We start from the raw sequence: 20606 nt of genomic DNA, 5'->3' as shown, positions 1-20606 counted from the left end.
TGTGGCGGTTGCCGCCTGCTAATTATAACGATGGCATCGCAGGGGGGAAATACGAAGAAGTAGGAGGGGCTGTTGGCCAATTTCTGGAAGTTTTCTTTTGCGTGCGCCTGACATTTTCAATCAGCAAGCGGAAAAAACCTGGACTTCTGACCTCTACAGATGAAATGAAATGAGATGAGATGAGATGAGATGAGACGAGGAAGTTGCTGGAGGGTTGGGCATGTCAGGGAAAATTGCACATCTGTCAAATCGGCAAACAAGTGATTTCCGCAAACAATTGAAGAAAAACAGCCAGTCAGGACCAAAAACGAACGAAAGGACATTCGAGGAGGGGTGCCACTAGTGGTGGTTTTGGTATTTTGGTGGCTCACATGTCAACTCTCCCACCCGCCCTAAAATTTCTGCCGCTGTCCTGTTTGTGCACGTAAATTGCTTTTGTGAGACCATTGAAAATTTTGAAAACCAAAAAAAAAAAAAAGAAAGGAAAGGAAAGAAAGAAAAGGCGGCATGCGCCCTGTCATGCTTTTTTAATGAAGTGCCAGTCGTTTAAGGAACATATTGCCCCAACCGATTTGATTGTTATTTAAGGGTTAAACGGGCTGTCCGCAAGAATGTGCTTTGTTATCACGTATTAAAACTCAACTCTCGTATTCCCTCTCCATTGCAGTTACAACCACAAGATGACAAGAAGACGTTCGAGTCCGCCGGGACTCGAGGAGCTGCTCTATCTGGCGCTCGTCCTGCTGGCCATGGCCCTGATACCCACACAAGCCGGTAAGTGGTTTATTATGTCAACATAAATTATGTTTAGCCAGCTCTAAGTACCAAGTACTTAGCCTGCATCTGGCCGAGTTTGTCTATTCCGATTATTTTGCCATAAATCGCTGGCAAATCCATGGGTTTTTTCGGGCTAATTAAGGCCATTGTGGCAAATTGCCATCAGCTGGCAACAGCTGCCGTTTTCACTTGTCCGGGGTCAGGGGTCACTCAGAGACTCATTGACCAAAAGTCTGTTGCACTTTTGGGGGAGAGGAGGCCAAAACCTAATTAAGAGCGGTTTTACTCAGGGGTGTCCCAAATTCAATTGTGTCATGCCCTTCCTTCCCTTTTAAATTGAAATCGAGTGGAACTCGGTTCATAATTAAAAGCAAGTGCTAATGGCCTCGACCATCATTATCAATACCCATCTGCATCAGCAACTGCATGTGCATCTGTACCAAAAGTGAGCAATGTGTTAACTTTCACATTTACCCGGGCAATAAAAGGTGTCTTCCTGGTCTCATGGGCGTGTTCAATTTAACGACTTGGTTAAACAGAACTTACAGTCAAATAAACCCAAAAAAAGCGAGGATAGAGGAGACTTTTCCACGGGCTGGGCCTTTAGGAATATCGGTCAACGAATGCCAAAACCGAAACGTAGTTACTGCCACTCGACGAGCTAACCACCAATCATCCGGTCCATAACCGTAGAAGGCCCACAGCCAGAGCCATTGTTTAATGGTCTTTCAATAAACAGGCAATGCTGGAGCTGCGAGTTTCAAACTCCAAACTCTGACTGACTGATTTGGCCCAGTCAAAACGATAGGCGACAATAGTCGGCTCGTTGACCCACATTCGTGGGTACTGGTACTGGCACTGGTACTGGCATTGGTACTGACACTCCACGAAGCCTGCATTCAGAGTTCTTGGAATTTTCATTAACACATGTCCGAAGCCCAAGCTGCATATGGAAATGGATCTCTGAAAGAGGGAAATAAAGTGGTAAAGAATTTTTGTGAATGGGCGCGGAATGGGCCATGGCGAGAACCCATGGTGTTTTTAAGCACAGACTGCCCCGTCGGGGTTTCTCACCTACTTATTGATTATTACATACACACACAAGTCACACACAAATCGGTAACACTAACAAGCCGGGCCAACAAAACGGCCTAATGGACTTGGACTTCGAGATGGAGTTGGAGTTGGACTCCTCGTCGAGTTTGATGAACTCCGAGTTTCCCAGCAGGGCCTGGTAATTGAATTGTTCCATTATAGATGTGAGCATGACTCAACAGATACAGATACAGATACAGATAAAGATACAGATACATTTGTATCTTCGACTAGTTCTAACTCCGCCGCCGACAGCTGCCAGCCATAAATCAATGGAACTAAAGCAAATGGCAGATGCTATACTATAGCATATACCCATATGATATGTGATGGTATTATAAAGTATACTTCACAACAAGTGGCATTTGCGTCATAACAAAAGCCCGATCGATAAATCGATCCATGCCAATTGTTTGCCCAGCCATCAACTCAGATATCCGAATCGTTTCGAGGGTTTACTGCGAGCCACAACTTATGCAATTTCATCTGGCCATCAAGTTCGAGCCTTAATTCAAGCTCAAGGTCGATAGAAACGAGCAGAAGATCCCAACCGGTAGCCAGCGCACACACATTATCATTATTTTATAAGCCACGAAGCGAAGACGGCAATTTCAATTTGGCTCTGGCTCATTTTTTGCGCAATGGGGCGTTTTCATCAATCAACTTCCAGAACGTGAGTTCATTTCTTGTTTTTCTCATGCTTATTAAAGCAGAATCTTGGGGAAAGAAAGAACACCTGATCCTCCATTGACACCTACACCACTGCGAGCATGTGGTCAGTGAACCGCCCATCCGAAGCTATCCGATTTCCCCCATCAAATATATTTTATGTGGCCCATTGCCTGTTTTTGTGATTTCTTAATTTATAACCAATTACAAAGGCATTAGTGCCCAGCACGAAGATCTTCAATATTTTTGTTTATTGCGCATATAAGTCGCCGCTTTACGGGTCCCATCTTTATGGCAAGAATAGTATTTTGCGGAAGCATCTAACCTAAGAGTCGATGTGCCTAATTAACTTGTATTAGCCAGGCTTCAAGCTGAAATTCAGGTACCTGTAAACATCATTATGGTTTGATATTAATTGCACGACCCGCTGATGTCATCAGCAGCATCATTCTCATCATCCTCATCATCGTCATCATCGTCATCGTCTTTGGACCCTGGGCTTGGGCCAAAGCACAAGCGTTAATCAAGATCCAGTCATCGGCTTAGCCACGCGCATATAATTAACATTTCTGCCACGGACCAGGTTCAATGTCAAGTGGAAAGGCGGATCCGGCTTATCGGGCTTATCGTGTTAACCATTACACTACTAACCATGCCAACGGTTTGCTTTTGCGTTTGCGTTAGCGTTTGACCAGCTTCCTACTCCACCTCCTCGTAAATATTTCATATATGCAAACACCCTGACACCAGGGGCCATCCTCCCTCCATTCCATAGCACTCCATTCCATACATTGTCCAAGAGTCCAAGCTGTTTGCTGGGCAAACAAAAAACCGGCCAAAGTCGCTGACCATTGACCGATATGGCAATGTGGCGATGATGGCGATGCCGAAGACGTGTGTTGGCTGCGGATGCGTGGCTTTGGAATTTCGTAGCCACTTAGAGAACAAGTACGCCAGCCGGAGATCACGAACTTGCGGGCCAACCCGCACGAACCCCATGAAACGGGTCTCTCTGGGATTTGGGATTCGGGGATTTGGCATCTGGTATCAAAAATTCCCGATCCCAAGACTCCCAAACGTGAGATTCGCCAATGGGGCGGAGAAACTTTCGACAGTGACACAATTAGGGATCCCCGCCCATCAACAGATCCCCCGACTCCAACTTCAGTTGAAGCACCCAAACGACTTTCCTTTCATTTCATTTCATTTCGTTTAGTTTCGATCGGCCTACAAACATTGCTTCCCCCAGAAAATTTTCAAAATCGCGGCAGTGTGAAGTCAAATTTAAGCTTTAAATGATGCGGTGCACTAAAAACAGTTAGACACTTTTATAATTTGATAATAATAAATATTGTAAGAAATGTAAAATTAGAGTTCCTTAGTAAAAAAATATTTTTTTCATTCTTAAAAATTTGCTGTTTTCTATAAAGACATTTAAGCCAAGTCAGCCTTATATGAATTTATTTGATTGTAGACTTTTCGCTGAGTGTTCCTGGCAAGTCGGTCGCCGGGTTGATATGATAAATTGACCATGGGCTCGAGACTCATAAAAGACGCATTTGTACGGCTTAAATGCCCGTACACAGAGCCACTTAGTTAGCGCTGATCCGACCCACGCAAATTGCTCTTTCTTTTGTATTTTTTTAGGGGGGGCGAGGGCAATGACCAGGCCGCCAAAGGGTTCCAAGTACCTTCGCTGCACTTGATTCTCCAATTAAATGGCCAGAAGCCATGGAGCAGCGTGTGAACCAGAATACAGAATCCAGAATCGGAGGCGGAAACTTGGAAGGCAGTCAGCAGAGTGGCAGGCGGAGTTGTTTCTGATTTTATCAGCATTAAATTCCCGACTTCCTGCGACAAGGTCGGGGGCTAATTTCATCTAAGTAAATAAGCTTTGCTTTGCGGCTCAACCGCCGGCAATTTGAAGTGTAACGGTTCGTGGTAGATCCACATCTACTTCAACTATAGATCCCCAGCCAAAATGGAATTACAATTGCAATTACACAATTTGGCTATTAACGCCTCGACTCTGGGGCTACACACCTTTCACCTTGACAATGAAATGGTTTCCGAATGATTGCTGTAATTTCTATTTGGCTTGGAGAAACCCACAATCCTCAAGCCCAACTGGAAATGCAAATGAATATCTTGCTGTTTAGTAGAGCAAAACGCCGGCTATACGTAACACAATACAAAAGTCGAGATTTCCCAGGCCGATACAGCACGATACAGACACCTTTATATTAAATGGTTTGTGTGTGGCTGTGGCTTTGGCTATGGATGCCATAATCATGGCTCATATTATGTATGCTGCTGCTGCTGCTGTTGTTGCTGCTGCTATTTCCCTATTATTGTTTGATGTCATTGAACTTGAACTTGTCGTGAATGCCGACAAAACACCAAACAGCAAACACCACACACCAGTTGGCTATTTCTGTTTTGGCATTTTATGCAATTTCTCGGCGTGAATATGCTAATTCGGATTTGTATAACACGTTGCCTGCCGGTCCAAAAACGTGTTCGAAATGTTAATTAAACGGCCAACACTGGTGGCTTTTATTCATATTTATGGCAATTAGCAGCCCCCTGACCCAATTTTCCATGTTGTCTCTGCTAATTGCCGTTTATGACGATCGTGGGGCTGGAACAGGATGGGATGGATTTGGCTGGACTCGGAATGAACCGCACCCTAGAATTCATTGCAAATGCCACTCGGCACTCAATTAGAAATTCTGCCTGGCGCCAGCTGCTAATCGCTGTCTAAGATGCTAGGATAAGGTGGCCAGCACGCTAACAAGCCCAAAGACCAGACAGTGATGGTTATGTAATGGAGACGTGACGCAGACGCAGACGGACACCCATCTGACCAGTGCAAAAAACTTTTCGGTTGCGGTTCGCTGCGTGCCCAGAAGCTAAACTGAGAAAGACACTACTTAATGGGTATTCCCACGAGAACTTTTTAGATGCTTAGCTGGCATTACATATGATTACTCGTAAAATGTTTGTTTTTCATGAACACAAACTTTTAGAGGCGAAGATCTTTGAAATCTTGTTTAATTAGGTTTTGGGAAAAGCTGTGCTGATTTTTTATTACCTTACTGGAAAGTCATATCTCAAAATTATCATCAACCAAAATTAAATGCCTAAACTAAAAAGCAATTTAATAGAGAATTTGAGGTGGCATTGCAAAGCTAAAAAATAGAGACACAATTATTCCTTAGACCAAATACAACGATGCGGGGCTTTCGTTTTAAAAACAATAACGTAGAGATATTGATTTGAAAGACTACATGTTAGGATGTCTTAATTTGTGTATCTTGACTAATTCTACTTTGGATAAGACTAACAAAGTTGGCGTGCTAGAATTCATTTTGACACTATTAAGACGAGAGCTTCTCGTACAACTAATGGTAATTAGCAAACATGTAGAGACGGGTAAAGATAGAAAGAAAGAAAGAGAGATTTCTATCGCAGGTGCAATGACTTGGGCCGCCTGGGAGCGTTCTCTTTCAATCGTGAAACGTAACCCTAGCCCTAGCAGCTAGCCCTAGACCCTGGGTACTAGACCCATTCTAACGCCCGGACGGGTTCAATAAACTAGCTGGCACCTTTACGCATGGCGGCCACAGACAGACCACCTCTCCATACAGCTCCTCCGATCCGATCCGATCCGAGACGGGATCTGCAACTTCGAGACGGGTCATGCCAAGTCAGACGCTCTCGCCTGAACTAATACTTTGTATAATTATCGCCTTGCTGATCTTCTTCAGCACATGATGTATGGAGTGCCCGTGCGAGCTAGCTGGGCCATTGAGTTTTATGGCCTTCGGAGCTGGATATGGAGCTGAAGTTGTGGGACAGAACACGCAGCTTTCTGCAAGCAGAAAGCAAGCAGAAAAGCAGCAACCTGCACTATCTCCGGTGTCCGATCATTAGCTAAATGCCATGCCAGCGTGGGAGGAGATGCTATAGGCCAGATACAAATCGGCAGAGGAAAACCCAACCGGGAAACAAAAGTCAGCGAGCAATTAGCGCTCGGCATAGCACTTAATTGAATCGCTGTTCTTTTTTTTATATTTTTTGTAGCCAGGAAGGACACAAAATCGTGAGAGTTTTTCCAGTGCAAATTAATAAACAGTTACGCATGCGCTGGGGAAAACTTGTTGTTGGCTGATTGCTGATTGCTACTCGCTTCACGGAGGCATCCATCACCTGTCCATGGAGCAGCTCCGTCCAGCAGCCGTATCCGTATCTGTATCTGTATCCGTATCTGAATCTGCATCGAAATCTCCCGTTGTTTGAGACTATTATTTCGGCAATTGCTGTAATCAATGTGCTGTTATCAATAACAGCTAGCGGTGTAATAATTGAATGGGTAGCGTTTGTGAAGACTGCTTCCAGCTCCACCCATCTTTGCAGATTGGGGCCATAAGAATTGGTCGAAAATTGCGCAAACAAAATTATGATATATTTACCTGCACTACTATCGCTAGCAGAGATGCTCTGCAGACTGTGATTAGCCGGAGTCAGGGCGAAAATACTGACAGACAGCCGGACAGATTGATTGTGGTACAAGAATTGGAAGGGCCTTCATTAAAGCCATGCAAAAAGGCCATACAAAAACCATCAAAACAAATCAAAGACAGGACACTTGAGCACTGTAGGGCCCAAGGAACATAGTGTATGGCAAAAAAGGAACTGTGGGAAAGAATGCCGGCAGAGTTTGACTCCTCCCTTAACTGCTTAATTACAGCGCCCAGGGCCAGACTCATTATTATCTATTAAGCAGTCAGGAATACTAGTTGCTAGTTGCTAGACCTGACAATCTGACAAACAGACGCTGACTCTCTAATGACATTGGGGAAGTTTCAAGGCAGAAAAGCCAGCCAACCAGCCATAAATATGCATATGAGATGGGCTCGAGGAGCTGGAGCTGAAAATGGAGATGGAGATGGAGCCCAAGCCTCTGCAATTACAATGTCCACATATAGACGGGCGGAATATTGCCCTAGCCTTGGTAATTGTTTCATATGCAAGAACAGCCTTCGACTGGTGCAATTTCATAGCATCCTCATCCGCATCCTCATCCTCATCCCCATCCTCATCTCCATTCTCGGGCATCATGACCATCGGGCATAATTTACCAAGAAGGAATCATGATGGTCTCCTCCAGTTTGGTAATAAAACACAGCGTCACGCCAAGGTAGCGCCCTAGCCATCTAGCCATCTAGCCTTCCTGCGCTTTTCTAGACTTTTTAGCCTTGCGCAACTGCGTCCAATTTGGCCGCAATCGAGGAGCAACAACAGCAGCAGAAGTAGCAGCAGCAGCTTCGATGTCTACATTGCTACCTTGTCGCCGACATAATCATGTTAAATTACTCGCAAATTCATTTGGTAGTTGAGGCCTCCACCGCCGCCTTCAGTTGCAGTTTGCATTGTTAGGGCGCCTGCTGATGTTGCTGGTTGCTGATGTTGCTGGTTGCTAGTTGCTAGTTGCTGGTTGCTGGTTGCTCGTTGCTGCTGCCTGGCGGCTGCTTTCAGCATTGATGCATGGACATGATATGGGTTCGAGTTTGGGTTTGGGGAGTCTGGGCTGCACATTCTGTGTGTGTTTGTGTGTGTGTGTGTTGTTAGCTTGTCGCTCACTCCATATTGATCTGTGCTCGGCATTATGGAAATTATGTGATCAAGGCCAGGGAAAATGGAAATTGTTTTCGCTAGAGGAGTCAGTCGTCTGGCAATTACAGATCGATTTATTGCTCCTCTGCCAAAGGCATTGTTTTTCTTCTCCTTTTTTTTTGTGCTGCATCTAATTAGAAGCCAGATAAACGCAGGCAGGCTGGGTGAGAAATTGCTTTAAGACCCAGTCGAAGAACTCCTCCTATTCCAACTCTTTTATTTTTTTCTAAAAAGAGGTGGGTGGGTGTGGTCAAGAAGTTGCTGATGTTGCAGCTGCAGAATAGCGGTAAAAAAAAAATAAAAAGCCAACAACAACGCATTTGGGGACAAACAACAAGCCGAGGCGAAGATTTGTGTTTATTTTGTAATCTTTGAAATATTTGTGGCATGGCAAATATTTTCACTCGCCTGCATTTCCGCATAGCCGTAGGCATGGGCATGGGTATGGGTATGAGTATGGGGAAAGTATGGGGCTATCCAGGGGGATATTTGGGAAAACTTCCACTTTTTTGCATCTGCCACAGGCGGCCAAGTCCACCTACAGCACTAAATAATAAAGCGTAACCAGCAAAAGGCGTGCCTAAGTTTGGGTTTGGGTTTGGGTTCGGGTCTTGGCCAGAGAATCTTCCATCCCAGGGCAACCAAGTTGAGGCCAGAGCACCTAGGCCTACTTATGTAAGTAAGGCTCTGCTGCCAGTGCTTGTGGCTTGTATTTTATGGTTTGTGTACACATTTTTGCACACATGCGCGACGGGTCATTCAACTTTTCTGTGGCAGAAATCCATGGCCATGGTCAGGTGGGTGGGGGATCACTAGTTGGAGAGGGAGCAGCCGGAGGAGCGGAGGCGGTGCGCGCGCGCTTTCCTAGAATAAACAAAATGCACGACTCTCGGCCAAGAGCCGCCAACAACTTTGGCTTTGGCTTTGGCCCCCTGCCGGGCTGCTTAAGCACACGAAGAAGTCGAGTTACTGCAGTAACACAGCGAAAAAAAACCTTTTCTTAAGCAAGATATTAAGAAATTATTGAAATCAAGGCTCGCCACATAATGGTATGCTATTATTGGTCAGAAAACCTCAAATAAAAGTTTAAATAGCCCACTACTTAAATGGTTTTTCAATCCAACGTCTTTTTAAAATCAACTACTGCTTATATGATTTTAATATCTTCCCTGAAAGTTAAAAAAGATTACAAAAAAAAGGGTTTGAATTGAAGAAAGTTAAAATAAAAGAGTCAAATTTGTGTAATTCATTACCAACTTTTTTTTTTAATGATTTTAAAATCATGTTTATAACTCAAAGAGATCACTCGAATTTCCTTTAAAAAAAATTTCTAATTGAAAAAAGTCAAAAGTCAACAATAAAATTTATGTAATTCCTGGCCAATTAGTGTTTAAATGGTTTACATGTCTTACCAGAAGTAAAAGAGATTACTAGGGCTTGCCTTTGGAAAATTTGTTTCAAAACGAATAAATCAAACCAAATCAGCCTTAAAGTAAACCACGAATTAATCGCTCAGTGTGCTCTTGCTGCATCCACATCAACACCAGCAACATGCAGCACCAGCAACACAACCAGCAGCAACTTGGCTGACTAACTGACTGACTGACTGACTGACTTCTGTTTGTTGGACCGACACGACCATGTTTGATGTGTACCATAGTCATCATTATCATCATCAACTTGGCCAGCCAGTAAGCCAGTCAGTAAGCCAAGCCAGCCAGGAACTCAGGCTGGTCCCCATCATCAGCCGATCGTAATGATGATGTATGTGTGGCTTGTTTTAGTTGTTGCACTTGCAGCAGCGCAGCAAAATTGTTGCATAAGTTTGCATTACAAGGCGGTGGCGGCAACTGGGGATTGTCTTGGTTGCTGGTTTTTCTTAGCAGTTGCTGCTGCTGGCCACATGATTGACTCCCATTGCCAAGTCCGCCGCCAAATTCTTCGCACTGCCAAGGCTCAAGTTCAGTCAAGTGTGGGGAGACTTACTTCCCTCATCCTTAACAGTTAATGTGTGAATTTTTATGCGTTGCCAGGCTCGGTCGTGTTGAGCTATGTTGTGTTGTGTTGTTCTTACCGCATAAAATGTAATTTACATCCGTTAGCTTCGAGTGAGCTGGAGATGGGAGAGGCTCCTTCATTTTCTGCTACTCTTCATCGAAATTGCTACTCTGATTTGCGGCCAAATTCATGCTTATGCACTTGCCGTTAGAATTTCCATTGTTGTTTTGTTGCCTGCAATTCGTTGCCAAATTGTATGGGTCAGGTTTTTTGCCTGTGCCTTCGATTTAAATGTGAATTCGGGATTCCAAAAGAGCCAAGTCATGAGGAACGAGGCCCCCCCCCAGGTATGCGGAAATTAAAATGTGAAATATTCGAGAAATTGTCAACCCTTCATCCAGACGCAATTAATCAAAGTTAAGGCCGCCAGCCGTAATTCATAAAACAGCAATTTGTCAAATCATTTCTGCAGCAACAAGTGGTAGAAGCAGCAGCAGCAGCAACTGGCCTTCCTGGCCAACTGTCAGCTTAGACAATTTGTTTGAGCCATTTTTCCAGGGGGAAAACAGTGTGGGACACACGCAGCCAGCTTTCTTGGCCATTTTTCCTGCTTCTAAAGTTGCTTGTTGTTGGCCGGTCCGCATTTTGATTATGTGGTAATAACACGTTGCATGCATACAAAGCCAAGATGTTGGTGCTGCTGCTGCTGCTGCAATTTGATGTTGCTCCTAGCTCTTGGCTTTTAGACCCTGTTATCACGCTGGACAAGGCTATCAAGGCTAAAAAGCAAAAACCTGGCCTACGCAGCAAAGCCCGGCCAATTGCAATTGCATGCTGGCACAATTAGAGTTCGGCATTCGCGGGCAATGGATAAATTAATTTATTATGGTCATAGCGATGGCTAACGGATATGTCCATCGTAAAATTCCCGCCATAATGGGGGAAACTGCAAGTATGGCATTTCATTAAATAATAAAGATTCCTTCTCTGCCTTTTTCCATTGCAGCCCCGGTCCAGGAATACACGGAGATCCAACAGTATTCGGGTAAGTCTGAGTCTGGGTCTTAGCCCACAAATCTGAGCGTGGAAGCAGATTAACGGACGGCCATAACCATCGACGAACAGGAGCCTAATAAAAGTGCATTCAGATCTTTTTGTTTTATGGTGATTACATTTTCGTTCGACCATGCGGAAGTGGACGATTTATGGCACCAGCCTATCCTGTTCGATATTAAATCCATCAACTTGATCGATTCGGAGCTTAATGGTTAATTATCTGCCCAATCGGCACAAGCCGCTAATCGAGGCCCAATTATCAAGCCAATTAATGTGAGGTGTGAAAATGACACATGCCGAAGACAAATGGAAACATAAAGAAAAAAGCGCTGCCTTCTTACGAGTTATGCTGGAAACGTGAGCGGGAGACTCAGACCCAAACAAAACGCCAGAGATTTCAATCAAAATACGATCTAGCCAGTTCACAGTAGCTTAACGTGTTAATGATGTGAAATTTATAGCGGGTGGACGTCACTAAATTAGGCAGCAAGTCAGAAACACTGGACATACGACGTGCGCATAAATTTTAAGACTCAACACGACGACGACAACGACAACGACGACAGTTGACTTTTGTTTAACGACACTGATGAGCAATAAAATTTGTCTATAGCTGCACGTATTATGACAGCCGACTGGCGCTAAGCCCCGATTTATGGCCCGAACGACACAGTAGCACACATTGCAGGGGAAATCACATAAAAACATGCATATAGATGCCCCGCTTGCATAACTAATGCCTGGAATTTATTAGCCAGAAGATGGGTTGTCATTGTCTGGGGCCTTTCGGTTCCCAGAGGCAGCGTCCCAGATTTCTAGTTCTTCACTCTCGAACTCTCCTATTCTTTCCTATTCTTTCAGAGGGCTGCTACTACAACTATGCACACTATCAAGAGGGCGACCGCATCATGACCAATGAGCCGTGCCTGAACTGCACCTGCCACAACCGCATGCTGATGTGCTACCTGCGCGTCTGCCCCTTCACCAAGCCCATTGGCCACGACTGCATCGTGGAGAAGCGGGAGGACCAGTGCTGTCCCATCATCACCTGCCCAGAAGGTGAGTTAGCAGAGGAGTGCGTTCTCTCAAGACCTAACCACTAATTGTTCTCTTTCTAATCCAGTGCCAGTGGATGTGCCCTATCATTCCCCCGAACCCGGTACCGAGCTGAGCATCCCCGAGAAGTTCGGCTGCAGCATCGAGGAGAAGTTTTACCCGGAGGGCGCCCAGGTGCCATCGAACCCCAACAAGCCATGCGAACTGTGCTACTGCATCAACAACCAGACCAAGTGCGTCATGCAGGAGTGCACTCTGCACGTGGACGGCTGTCTGCCCATCTACAACAAGGGATCCTGTTGCCCAGTGCGCTATAGCTGCGGTAAGTTATTAAGTTTAAAATTTAAAGCTCATTCTTACCTTTTTTAAATCATTAGGCTAATTAAAAAAAATGTTCTTTACTCACAAATTACATTTCCTTTTGCAGACCATGAGAACGAGCTGGACTTTGTGGAGCAGTCGACCACCACCACAACGACCACTGTGCGCCCTACAACTGGATTCATCCTGGAAAGCACCATGACACCACCAACCACCACCGACTGCATCCACGATGGCGAGGTATACGCTGATGGAGCCTCGCTGAGGGGTAAGAATGCCTGCGAGCACTGCTACTGCATGCGCGGAGACATCGTGTGCGCCGTTCAGGAATGCGAGATGCCCATGATAGGGGCCGATGGAAAGTCCTGTCAAGCAATGCCAGCTGCCGAGGGCCAGTGCTGCCCGAGCAATTATGTCTGCAAGGACGATAGTGCCACCACCGAAATTATTGAGGTCACCACAGCGGAGAGTGTTACTTCGGTGCCATCCAAGGGTATCCATGCTGAGATTCCCAAGGAGGATGTTGATCTGCAGGAGCACATTGATGACGAGGAGAAAAATCAGGATAAGGATAAGGACAGCGCTACCGATGTTCCATCCGTGGAGCTGGGCAGCGGTGAGATTGAGGACGAAGACGAGGAGGAGAAGGTTAAGGCCACCACGGTTGCTCCAGTGCACGTCACGGACGAAAAGGACTTCTCCTTCGAGCCCGAATCCTCTACTGCTGGCATTGCCTCCGATTCCAGGATCGATGTGCCATCGTCCACCGAGGAACCCAAGGAACCGTCCACCGAAGCCATCGCCGAGGAGGAGATTCTCAAGATTGTCACCACTCCAGAACCCGAGGGTAGCGGCGAAGAGGATGATTCCAAGCCTGCTCAGATTCCCGAGCAGGAAGTCACTGAGGATGAACTCATCGAGGTCAGCACTTCCGCTCCAGCCAAGGCCAGTCCGGAGGAGGAAGTGGTTAAGGCCACCACCTCGGCGCCAACGGAAGAAGAGGACGTCGCTAAGCCCACGCCAGCCGGAGAGCCTTCTCTGGAGGAAGGAAGCGGTGAAGAAGAGAAGGATGTCAAGGTCACAGCAGCTCCAGAGGAAACTCAAGAGGAGGCGAAGCCCACTACCGCTCCAGTGGCAAGCGACGAAAAGGAGGAGGAACTCAAGCCCGCCGAGGGAAGCGGTGAAGAAGAGCAGGCAATCAAACCCACTGTGGCTCCAGAGGAAAGCGCTGAGGAGGACAGCGAAGTCGAATCCACTTCAGCTCCGACGGCAAGCGATGAAACTGAACAGGAAGCCACTTCAGCTCCAGAGGAGAGTAAGGAGCAAGAGGCAGACAAGCCCACTCCAGTTCCGTCAGCCACCGATGATGTGGAACCAGCGAAGCCCACTGAATCCCAAGAGGAAGCCAGCAGTGAGGGTGAAGAGGACATCGTCAAGGGCACCACTCCTGCAGGAGAAGCAAGCAGTGAGATTGAAGAGGAGATTGTCAAGGAAACCACACCTGCCGAAGAAGCCAGCAGTGAGGGAGAAGAGGAGATCGTCAAGGAAACCACTCCTGCCGGAGAAGAAATCATCAAGGGAACCACTCCGGCCGCAGAATCCAGCAGCGAAGCTGAAGAGGAGATCGTCAAGGGTACCACTCCTGCCGGAGAATCTAGCAGCGAAGCTGAAGAGGAAATCGTCAAGGGAACCACACCGGCCGGAGAAGCCAGCAGCGAAGCCGAAGAAGAGATCATCAAGGCAACCACTCCTGCCGGAGAAGTCAGCGGCGAAGAGGAGATCGTTAAGGCTACCACTTCAGCTCCTAAAACCGGAGATGAAACTGAGATGGAACCAGATACCGCCACGGATGCTTCAGTGGAAGAAGTCGAGGACTTGGCCAAACCAACAACGCCATTTGCTGAGACCGTGGAAGAAGCCATTGCTGGAACACCCATTCCAACTGAAGATGTCAGTGCTGAAGAGGAGATTGTTAAGGCCACAACACCAAAGACCTTGGGAGAGCAGCCCCCAGCTGCTGAGGACTCTACCGAGTTGCCAGTGGAAGAGGGAGATCTGCCCAGCTCGACAGGTGCCCCAACAATGGCCTCCTCGACCGAAGGTGTCCAGGATACTTCAGTTGCACCTGCACGAGCTGGCGATAAGGACGAAGCCGGAGTTACCGAACCCACTGCCGAGAAAGATGACAAAGAATCCGGAGAGGTCGAAGAGGATGCCACAGATCTGCCAGTCTATGATGCTGTCACGAGCACAACTGCCAAGACCACAACCACTGAGAAGACCGAAGAGGAGTCCTCAACTGAAGCAGCCGAAATCGAGACCTCCACTAGTGCACCCGTTGACAAACAGGAGGTGCCAGACAAGGATCAGAAGGATGAGGATGTTGCGCAAACAAGCACTGAACTGCCGGCTAAATCTGACATTGTGCCTTCCAGTCAGCCAGTCAGTCAGACCAGTGACGAAGCCGCCACAGATAAGCCAACCTCCGTTTACCTGCCACCTGCCGGAGATAAGGATTCTACCGAAGATGAGCCCACTGCGACTGAACCCTCTGTCCAAGAAGAGGAGCCATCCAAACCAGTGCCCCAGCATATTCCATCCAGCAGTCCTGCCACAGTTGACAATCGCAACGACTTCGAGGAGTCAGAGAAGACAACCCAGCCGCCTAGTAGCGAGGATCAGCCCTTGCCCGCCATGGATTTGCCCGCCGTCATTCCAGGCGAAGGTGACTGCCTGGTGGAGGGTAAGACCTATGCCAACAACACCATTGTACCCGCCACCGCTCCCTGCGATGTGTCCTGCAGATGTGTCAGCAGCCTCGTGGCCTGCCAACAGATGGAGTGCAAGTTGCCCGAGAACCTGGAGAAATGCACCGTGGCTGCCGATCTTGTGGATGGTTGTTGTCCCACTTACAACTGCGATGAGAGCATTGAAAGCGTCGAGAAAGAGCAGGACTCCACTGCCAAACCCGACGACAAGATCGATGAGGATGTCTCTGAGATCAGCACCGAGGAAATTCCCAAGGACGTTATCATGCCTACTGGCATTACTGAACAGCCTCTTTCTCATGTCAAGCCCGATGAAGAAGAGATCCAGCCAGTGACTACAGTTCCTATCCAGGTTGCTGAATCTACCACTGCTAGGACTGATAAGAAACCAGTTGACGAATCCGAGGAGGTTCAAAAACCAGTTGAAACCTCCACTGAAACCGTTGAGGATGAGAAACCAATTGATGAATCCGAGGAGGACAAGAAACCAGTTGATGAATCCAAGGATAAGAAACCCGTTGATAAGGAACCCAAGCCCGAGGACGAGAAGAAGACAGACGATGATTTCGTGGCGGCCACGGAGCAGCCAGAGGCTTCAACTCCATCTCAATTTGCCGACGATGCCGAGAAGGAGACTGAAGACAAACTGGCCACCACAGTTGCTCCCATTGAAGAAACACATGAGCCGGTCGATGAAAAGATTCCTGCTGAACCAGAGCCAATTCCTGATGATGAAGTCCTTGCCAGTACTGCTCAACCCGAGAAGGAGACGCCAGAGCCCTCCACTGAACTGCCAACTTCTGATACCGACAAGAAAGCAGAGGCGGAGGAACCAGCTCCAGCTACCCAGGCTCCAGAATCCGACAAGGTTCCCGAAGTTTCGACCAGTGCTCCAGCTGGAGATGAGATTGAAGGATCTGATAAACTCACAACCGTTTCTCCATCGAAGGTTGCTGTTCCTGACGAAAAGGAAACTGCTGGTAATGAAGATATCGTTCCTGCCACCTCTGTGCCTATTGAAAGTGAAATTAGTACTGATAAGCCAGCCGAGCACGGACATAAACTACCCACACAGCCAGAGGAGAAACCAGTCGAGGAAGAGTCCTCTACTGAGACTGATATTAGCACTGAAGCAAGTGTTGAGGGTGAAAAGGAAACCGCTGATGAGACTTCGGAGTCCGACAATGAAATCGAGGGCGATGCTACTCCTGCTCCCGCTTCTGCTCCTGCCCCTGAATCTGCTGATGAGGACAAGACTCCAAGCACCGAGCAAACTGTCGAGGCCGAAAAGGTCACCACCGTTGCCCCATCTGCTGGCGATGAAGAGGAGGAACTTCCTATTGCAATCACAACCCCTGCTCCAACGAAGGATGAAATTGAGCCGAAACCAGTCGAAGGTGAACAGAAACCAGAGAGCCCAGTTGAAGATATACAAAAGCCCATTGAAGACGAGTCATCTACAGCTACTTCAGCTGAAAATGAGATCGAGCCTGACACCGATCGTGAAACCACTGCTGCTCCTACTAAGGAAGAGTCTGTTGAACCCTCCACTGGAGCTCCTGCCTCTGATGAGAGCAAGGAAATCCTTGAATCAGAAGTTCCCACAACTGTGGCTCCTGCTGGTGAAAAGATTCCTTCAAGTAGTATCACTCCCGATGAGGAACCCACTGCCACTTCTGCTCCTACTGCCAAGCCGGACGAAGATGTAGAAAAGGAAACCGTAACTGAAGCGCCTACACCCGTTACTGATTCCTCTGAGGAACAAGATAAGGAAATATCCACGGATCAGACGCCATCTCAGGTGGCCGAAGAAAAACCTGAAGCTCCCGCCAAGACTCCAGAGGAGGAAACCACTGAAACTACAGCACCAACGTCCGTTGATGAGGTGCCCGTTGTCCAGAGACTGCCCGAAGAGGTACTTGCTGAGATTCCGCAGTCCTCCACTGAAGCCGATATTGCAAAGGAAGACGAAACCAGTACTGCTCCAAGCATTGGTGAGAAGGAACCTGCTGTCACCTCTATTCCATCAGTTGAAATCGATCAGGAAGCCACCACTGTTGCGCCTATCTCTGAGAAGGATGAAAGGCCAACTGAGGAGGAGAAACCAACTGGAGAAAAGAAACCTACTGAGGAGGAGAAACCAACTAGAGAAGAGAAACCAACGGAGGAAGAAAAACCAACTGGAGAAAAGAAACTTGCTGAGGAGGACAAACCAACTGGAGAAGAGCCATCTGAAGAAGAGAAGCCCACAGAACAGGAGATATCAACTGAGGCACCAGTCAAGATTACTACACCAGAAGATAAGCTTGAAACCCAGGCTGCATCTACTGATGCTCCCGAGGAAGGATCTTCAGAATCGGTCGAAGAAGTCGCGTCATCGACTGAAGCAACAGCTGATGAGCAGCCCGAAGACAAACAGCCCTCATCCACGACACAGGCACCAGTTGAAAAGATTCCCGAAATCTCTACCGAACTGCCAGCTGAACCAACCACTGCTCCCGTTGCCGCAGATGAAGAGGCTTCCTCTGCGTCCAGTGAAGAAGACGAGAGTCCAGAGGTCACTACTGCCTCTCCTGCAGGAGTTGATGACACCAAGGAAGTGGCACCATCTTCCACCGAGAGGGCACCAGACTCTGAAGACAAGCTACCCGTGGACGAAAAGGAGAAACCTGAGCCTGCAACCCAAGTTCCCGACCTGGCTGCTGGTGGAGATACCGAAAAGGAGGAAGATGTTACTCCATCTGAGGAGGAGGGAGATGAAATCAAACCAACAATCGCCCCTGCTGCTGAAAGTCCCAAGCCTTCCGAAAAGGAACCCGCACTGGATGAACAAGAAGTGGAGTCCACAACTAAGCCTAAATCTGATGAACAACCCATTGATGAGACTGTATCCGCCACTTCTGGACCCATCGATGACTCTTCCACATCTGGTCCTGCCAAGGAGGAGTCCAGCACCCAATCTCAGGAGAAGGAAGATATTGATATCACTACCGATGCTAGTCCAGCCTTGCCTGCTGTCCAGGAAGATGACTTAAAGGGTGCCGTCACTGTGCAACCAATTGTCGATGATAAGGAAGTTTTTGCTCCTCAGGACGGTTCCAAGACCAGCATTGATGTGTCCACCGATTCTCCCATTGCCGAAGAGGATGAGGCTCCCAGCACAGTTTCTCCTGCATCGCCAGCTGCTGACTCCACTGCTGATGCTACCACTCCTTCAGTGGATCTTCCTTCTGCCGAGGAGATCGACAAGAAGCCCATGGAAGAAGTCATGTCCCAGACTATTGCCCCGCATGCCGCCGATGAGTCTGCGTCCACATCCACCGAGGACGAAGACCAGTCTCCTATTACTGTGTCTCCTCAGGATGCTGACAAGACTCCAGTTACCGTGGCTCCCCAGGACGCTGATAAGACTCCAATCACAGAAGCTCCCCAGGATGCTGATAAGACTCCAAGCTCAGAGGCTCCCCAGGATGCTGATAAGACTCCAAGCCCAGAGACTCCAAAGGATTCTGATAAGACTCCAAGCTCAGAGGTTCCCCAGGATGCTGATAAAACTTCAAGCTCAGAGGCTCCCCAGGATGCTACTGAATCTCCTCAAGATGCAGATAGGATTCCAGTCACAGTGGCTTCTCAGGCTGCTGACGAAATTACGGTTTCAGTCACTGCTGCTCCTTTGGATGAAGAAAAGATTTCAGCGACAGCAGCTCCCTTGGATGAAGAGAAGATTCCAGCCACTGCAGCTCCTATGGATGATGAAAAGATTCCTGCTACAGTTGCTCCAGTTGCTTCCGATGTGGAGCCAAGCAGCGAGCAGCCTTCTGCTGCTGAGGATGTTGGTGAAGAGAGCACCGAACCAGCTGTCGATGATGCCGAAGATACTACTGATGAGCCCAAGGCTGATGCCAAACTGAAGCCACCCACTCCGGCTCCTGCCGTTCCATCCGAATCTCCAGTCACAGAGGCGGAGATTGTGCCCGAAACTGCGGCTCCAGAAATGGAAAAGGAGGAAGTGCCAGAGAAGGCCACGGAACAACCAGAACTGGAGGAGGAGGTTCCAGAAAAACCCACAGAACAACAAGAACCTGAGAAGGAGGTGCCTGAGAAGACCACGGAACAGCCAGAGGCGGATAGCGAGAAGACCACTCCGGAGCCAGTAGTGAAGCCTAGCTTGGATTCCACCGAGGAGGGTGAAGAGTCCGTTGAGTCTGAGGAGGAGCATGCTCCAGTTACGGAAGCAGCTGACAAGGAGGAAGAGAGCAAGGAGACCGAGGAAGAGCCTGAAGTACCCGCCGTTGTCTCTGAGATTACTAAGCCAAGTGAAGAGGCTGTCACCACCAGCACTGTGCACCCACTGTTCTCCCACCTGCCCAGTAGTACCACTCAAAAGCCAGCCATCGATGACCGAGTGGGCGAGGAGACTGATGAAGAGAACACCACCGAGAAATTAAGTAGTTCCAGCACCAGCAGCACCACCACAGAAGCTCCAGCGACCACGACGACGGTGGCCAGCCAACAGCAACAGCCCATCACTCCACCGCCCTACGGCCACGGCCACGCCCCCGAGTACGAGGACGAGTACGATGAGGAGGAGGTCTTCGGACCCGGAACTTGCCGCTATGCCGGCAAGCTGTACGTGTCCGCCCAGCAGATTCCACGTGACGATCCATGCGACTTCTGCTTCTGCTTCCGAAGCGACATCATCTGCCTGCAGCAATCGTGTCCGCCGCCAATCGCCGGCTGCCACGAGGAGCCCATCTCCGGCTTCTGCTGTCCGCGCTACGAGTGCCCTGTTTCGATGGCCGCCGTGCTGAACATCACCACGAGCACGACCACCACCAGCACCACCCTGCCGCCCCACTTCCTGCACTACTCGCACGGCGAGGCGGTGAAGCACACCGGCTGCCTGATCAACGGTCGATCCTACCGCGTGGGCGAGCAGATCGAGTCCACCAGCGGACCCTGCATCAGCTGCACGTAAGTACAAGCAAAGGAAACTAGCAGGGCTTGAAAATGATTCAATGCTTTGACAGCGCTGTTGCTGTGCAAGCAAAGTAATATCTGCGAAAGCGGAAGTATTGCTTCCGATTTTGGACAGTAAAGCAACACCCGACTGTTCACTCAAATAGTCGAAGCAAAAGCATGCTTTCACAGCAAAGAAAAGCAAACAATGCATTATTTTTAATAAAC

At 48.1% G+C, this 20606-nt stretch overlaps 1 protein-coding gene across 1 annotated transcript in view; it reads left to right on the top strand.

The window, feature by feature from the left end:
• LOC108143840 (titin) overlaps positions 1 to 20606 on the top strand; it is a 39269-nt gene that overhangs the window by 16720 nt on the left and 1943 nt on the right. Inside the window, exons 3-7 of the mRNA XM_017268390.2 lie at positions 668 to 774; positions 11225 to 11263; positions 12136 to 12333; positions 12398 to 12652; positions 12758 to 20393. Of these exons, the coding sequence (XP_017123879.1) occupies positions 681 to 774; positions 11225 to 11263; positions 12136 to 12333; positions 12398 to 12652; positions 12758 to 20393 (8222 nt within the window). The 5' untranslated portion in view covers positions 668 to 680. The remainder of the gene's footprint in view (positions 1 to 667; positions 775 to 11224; positions 11264 to 12135; positions 12334 to 12397; positions 12653 to 12757; positions 20394 to 20606) is intronic.

The sequence above is a fragment of the Drosophila elegans genome, unplaced genomic scaffold, assembly GCF_018152505.1.
Source record: "Drosophila elegans isolate 14027-0461.03 unplaced genomic scaffold, ASM1815250v1 contig_468, whole genome shotgun sequence".
NCBI classification, from domain to species: Eukaryota; Metazoa; Arthropoda; class Insecta; order Diptera; family Drosophilidae; genus Drosophila; species Drosophila elegans.
The sequence above is the reverse complement of the archived record's forward strand: the minus strand, read 5'-3'. Positions and strand labels throughout refer to the sequence as shown.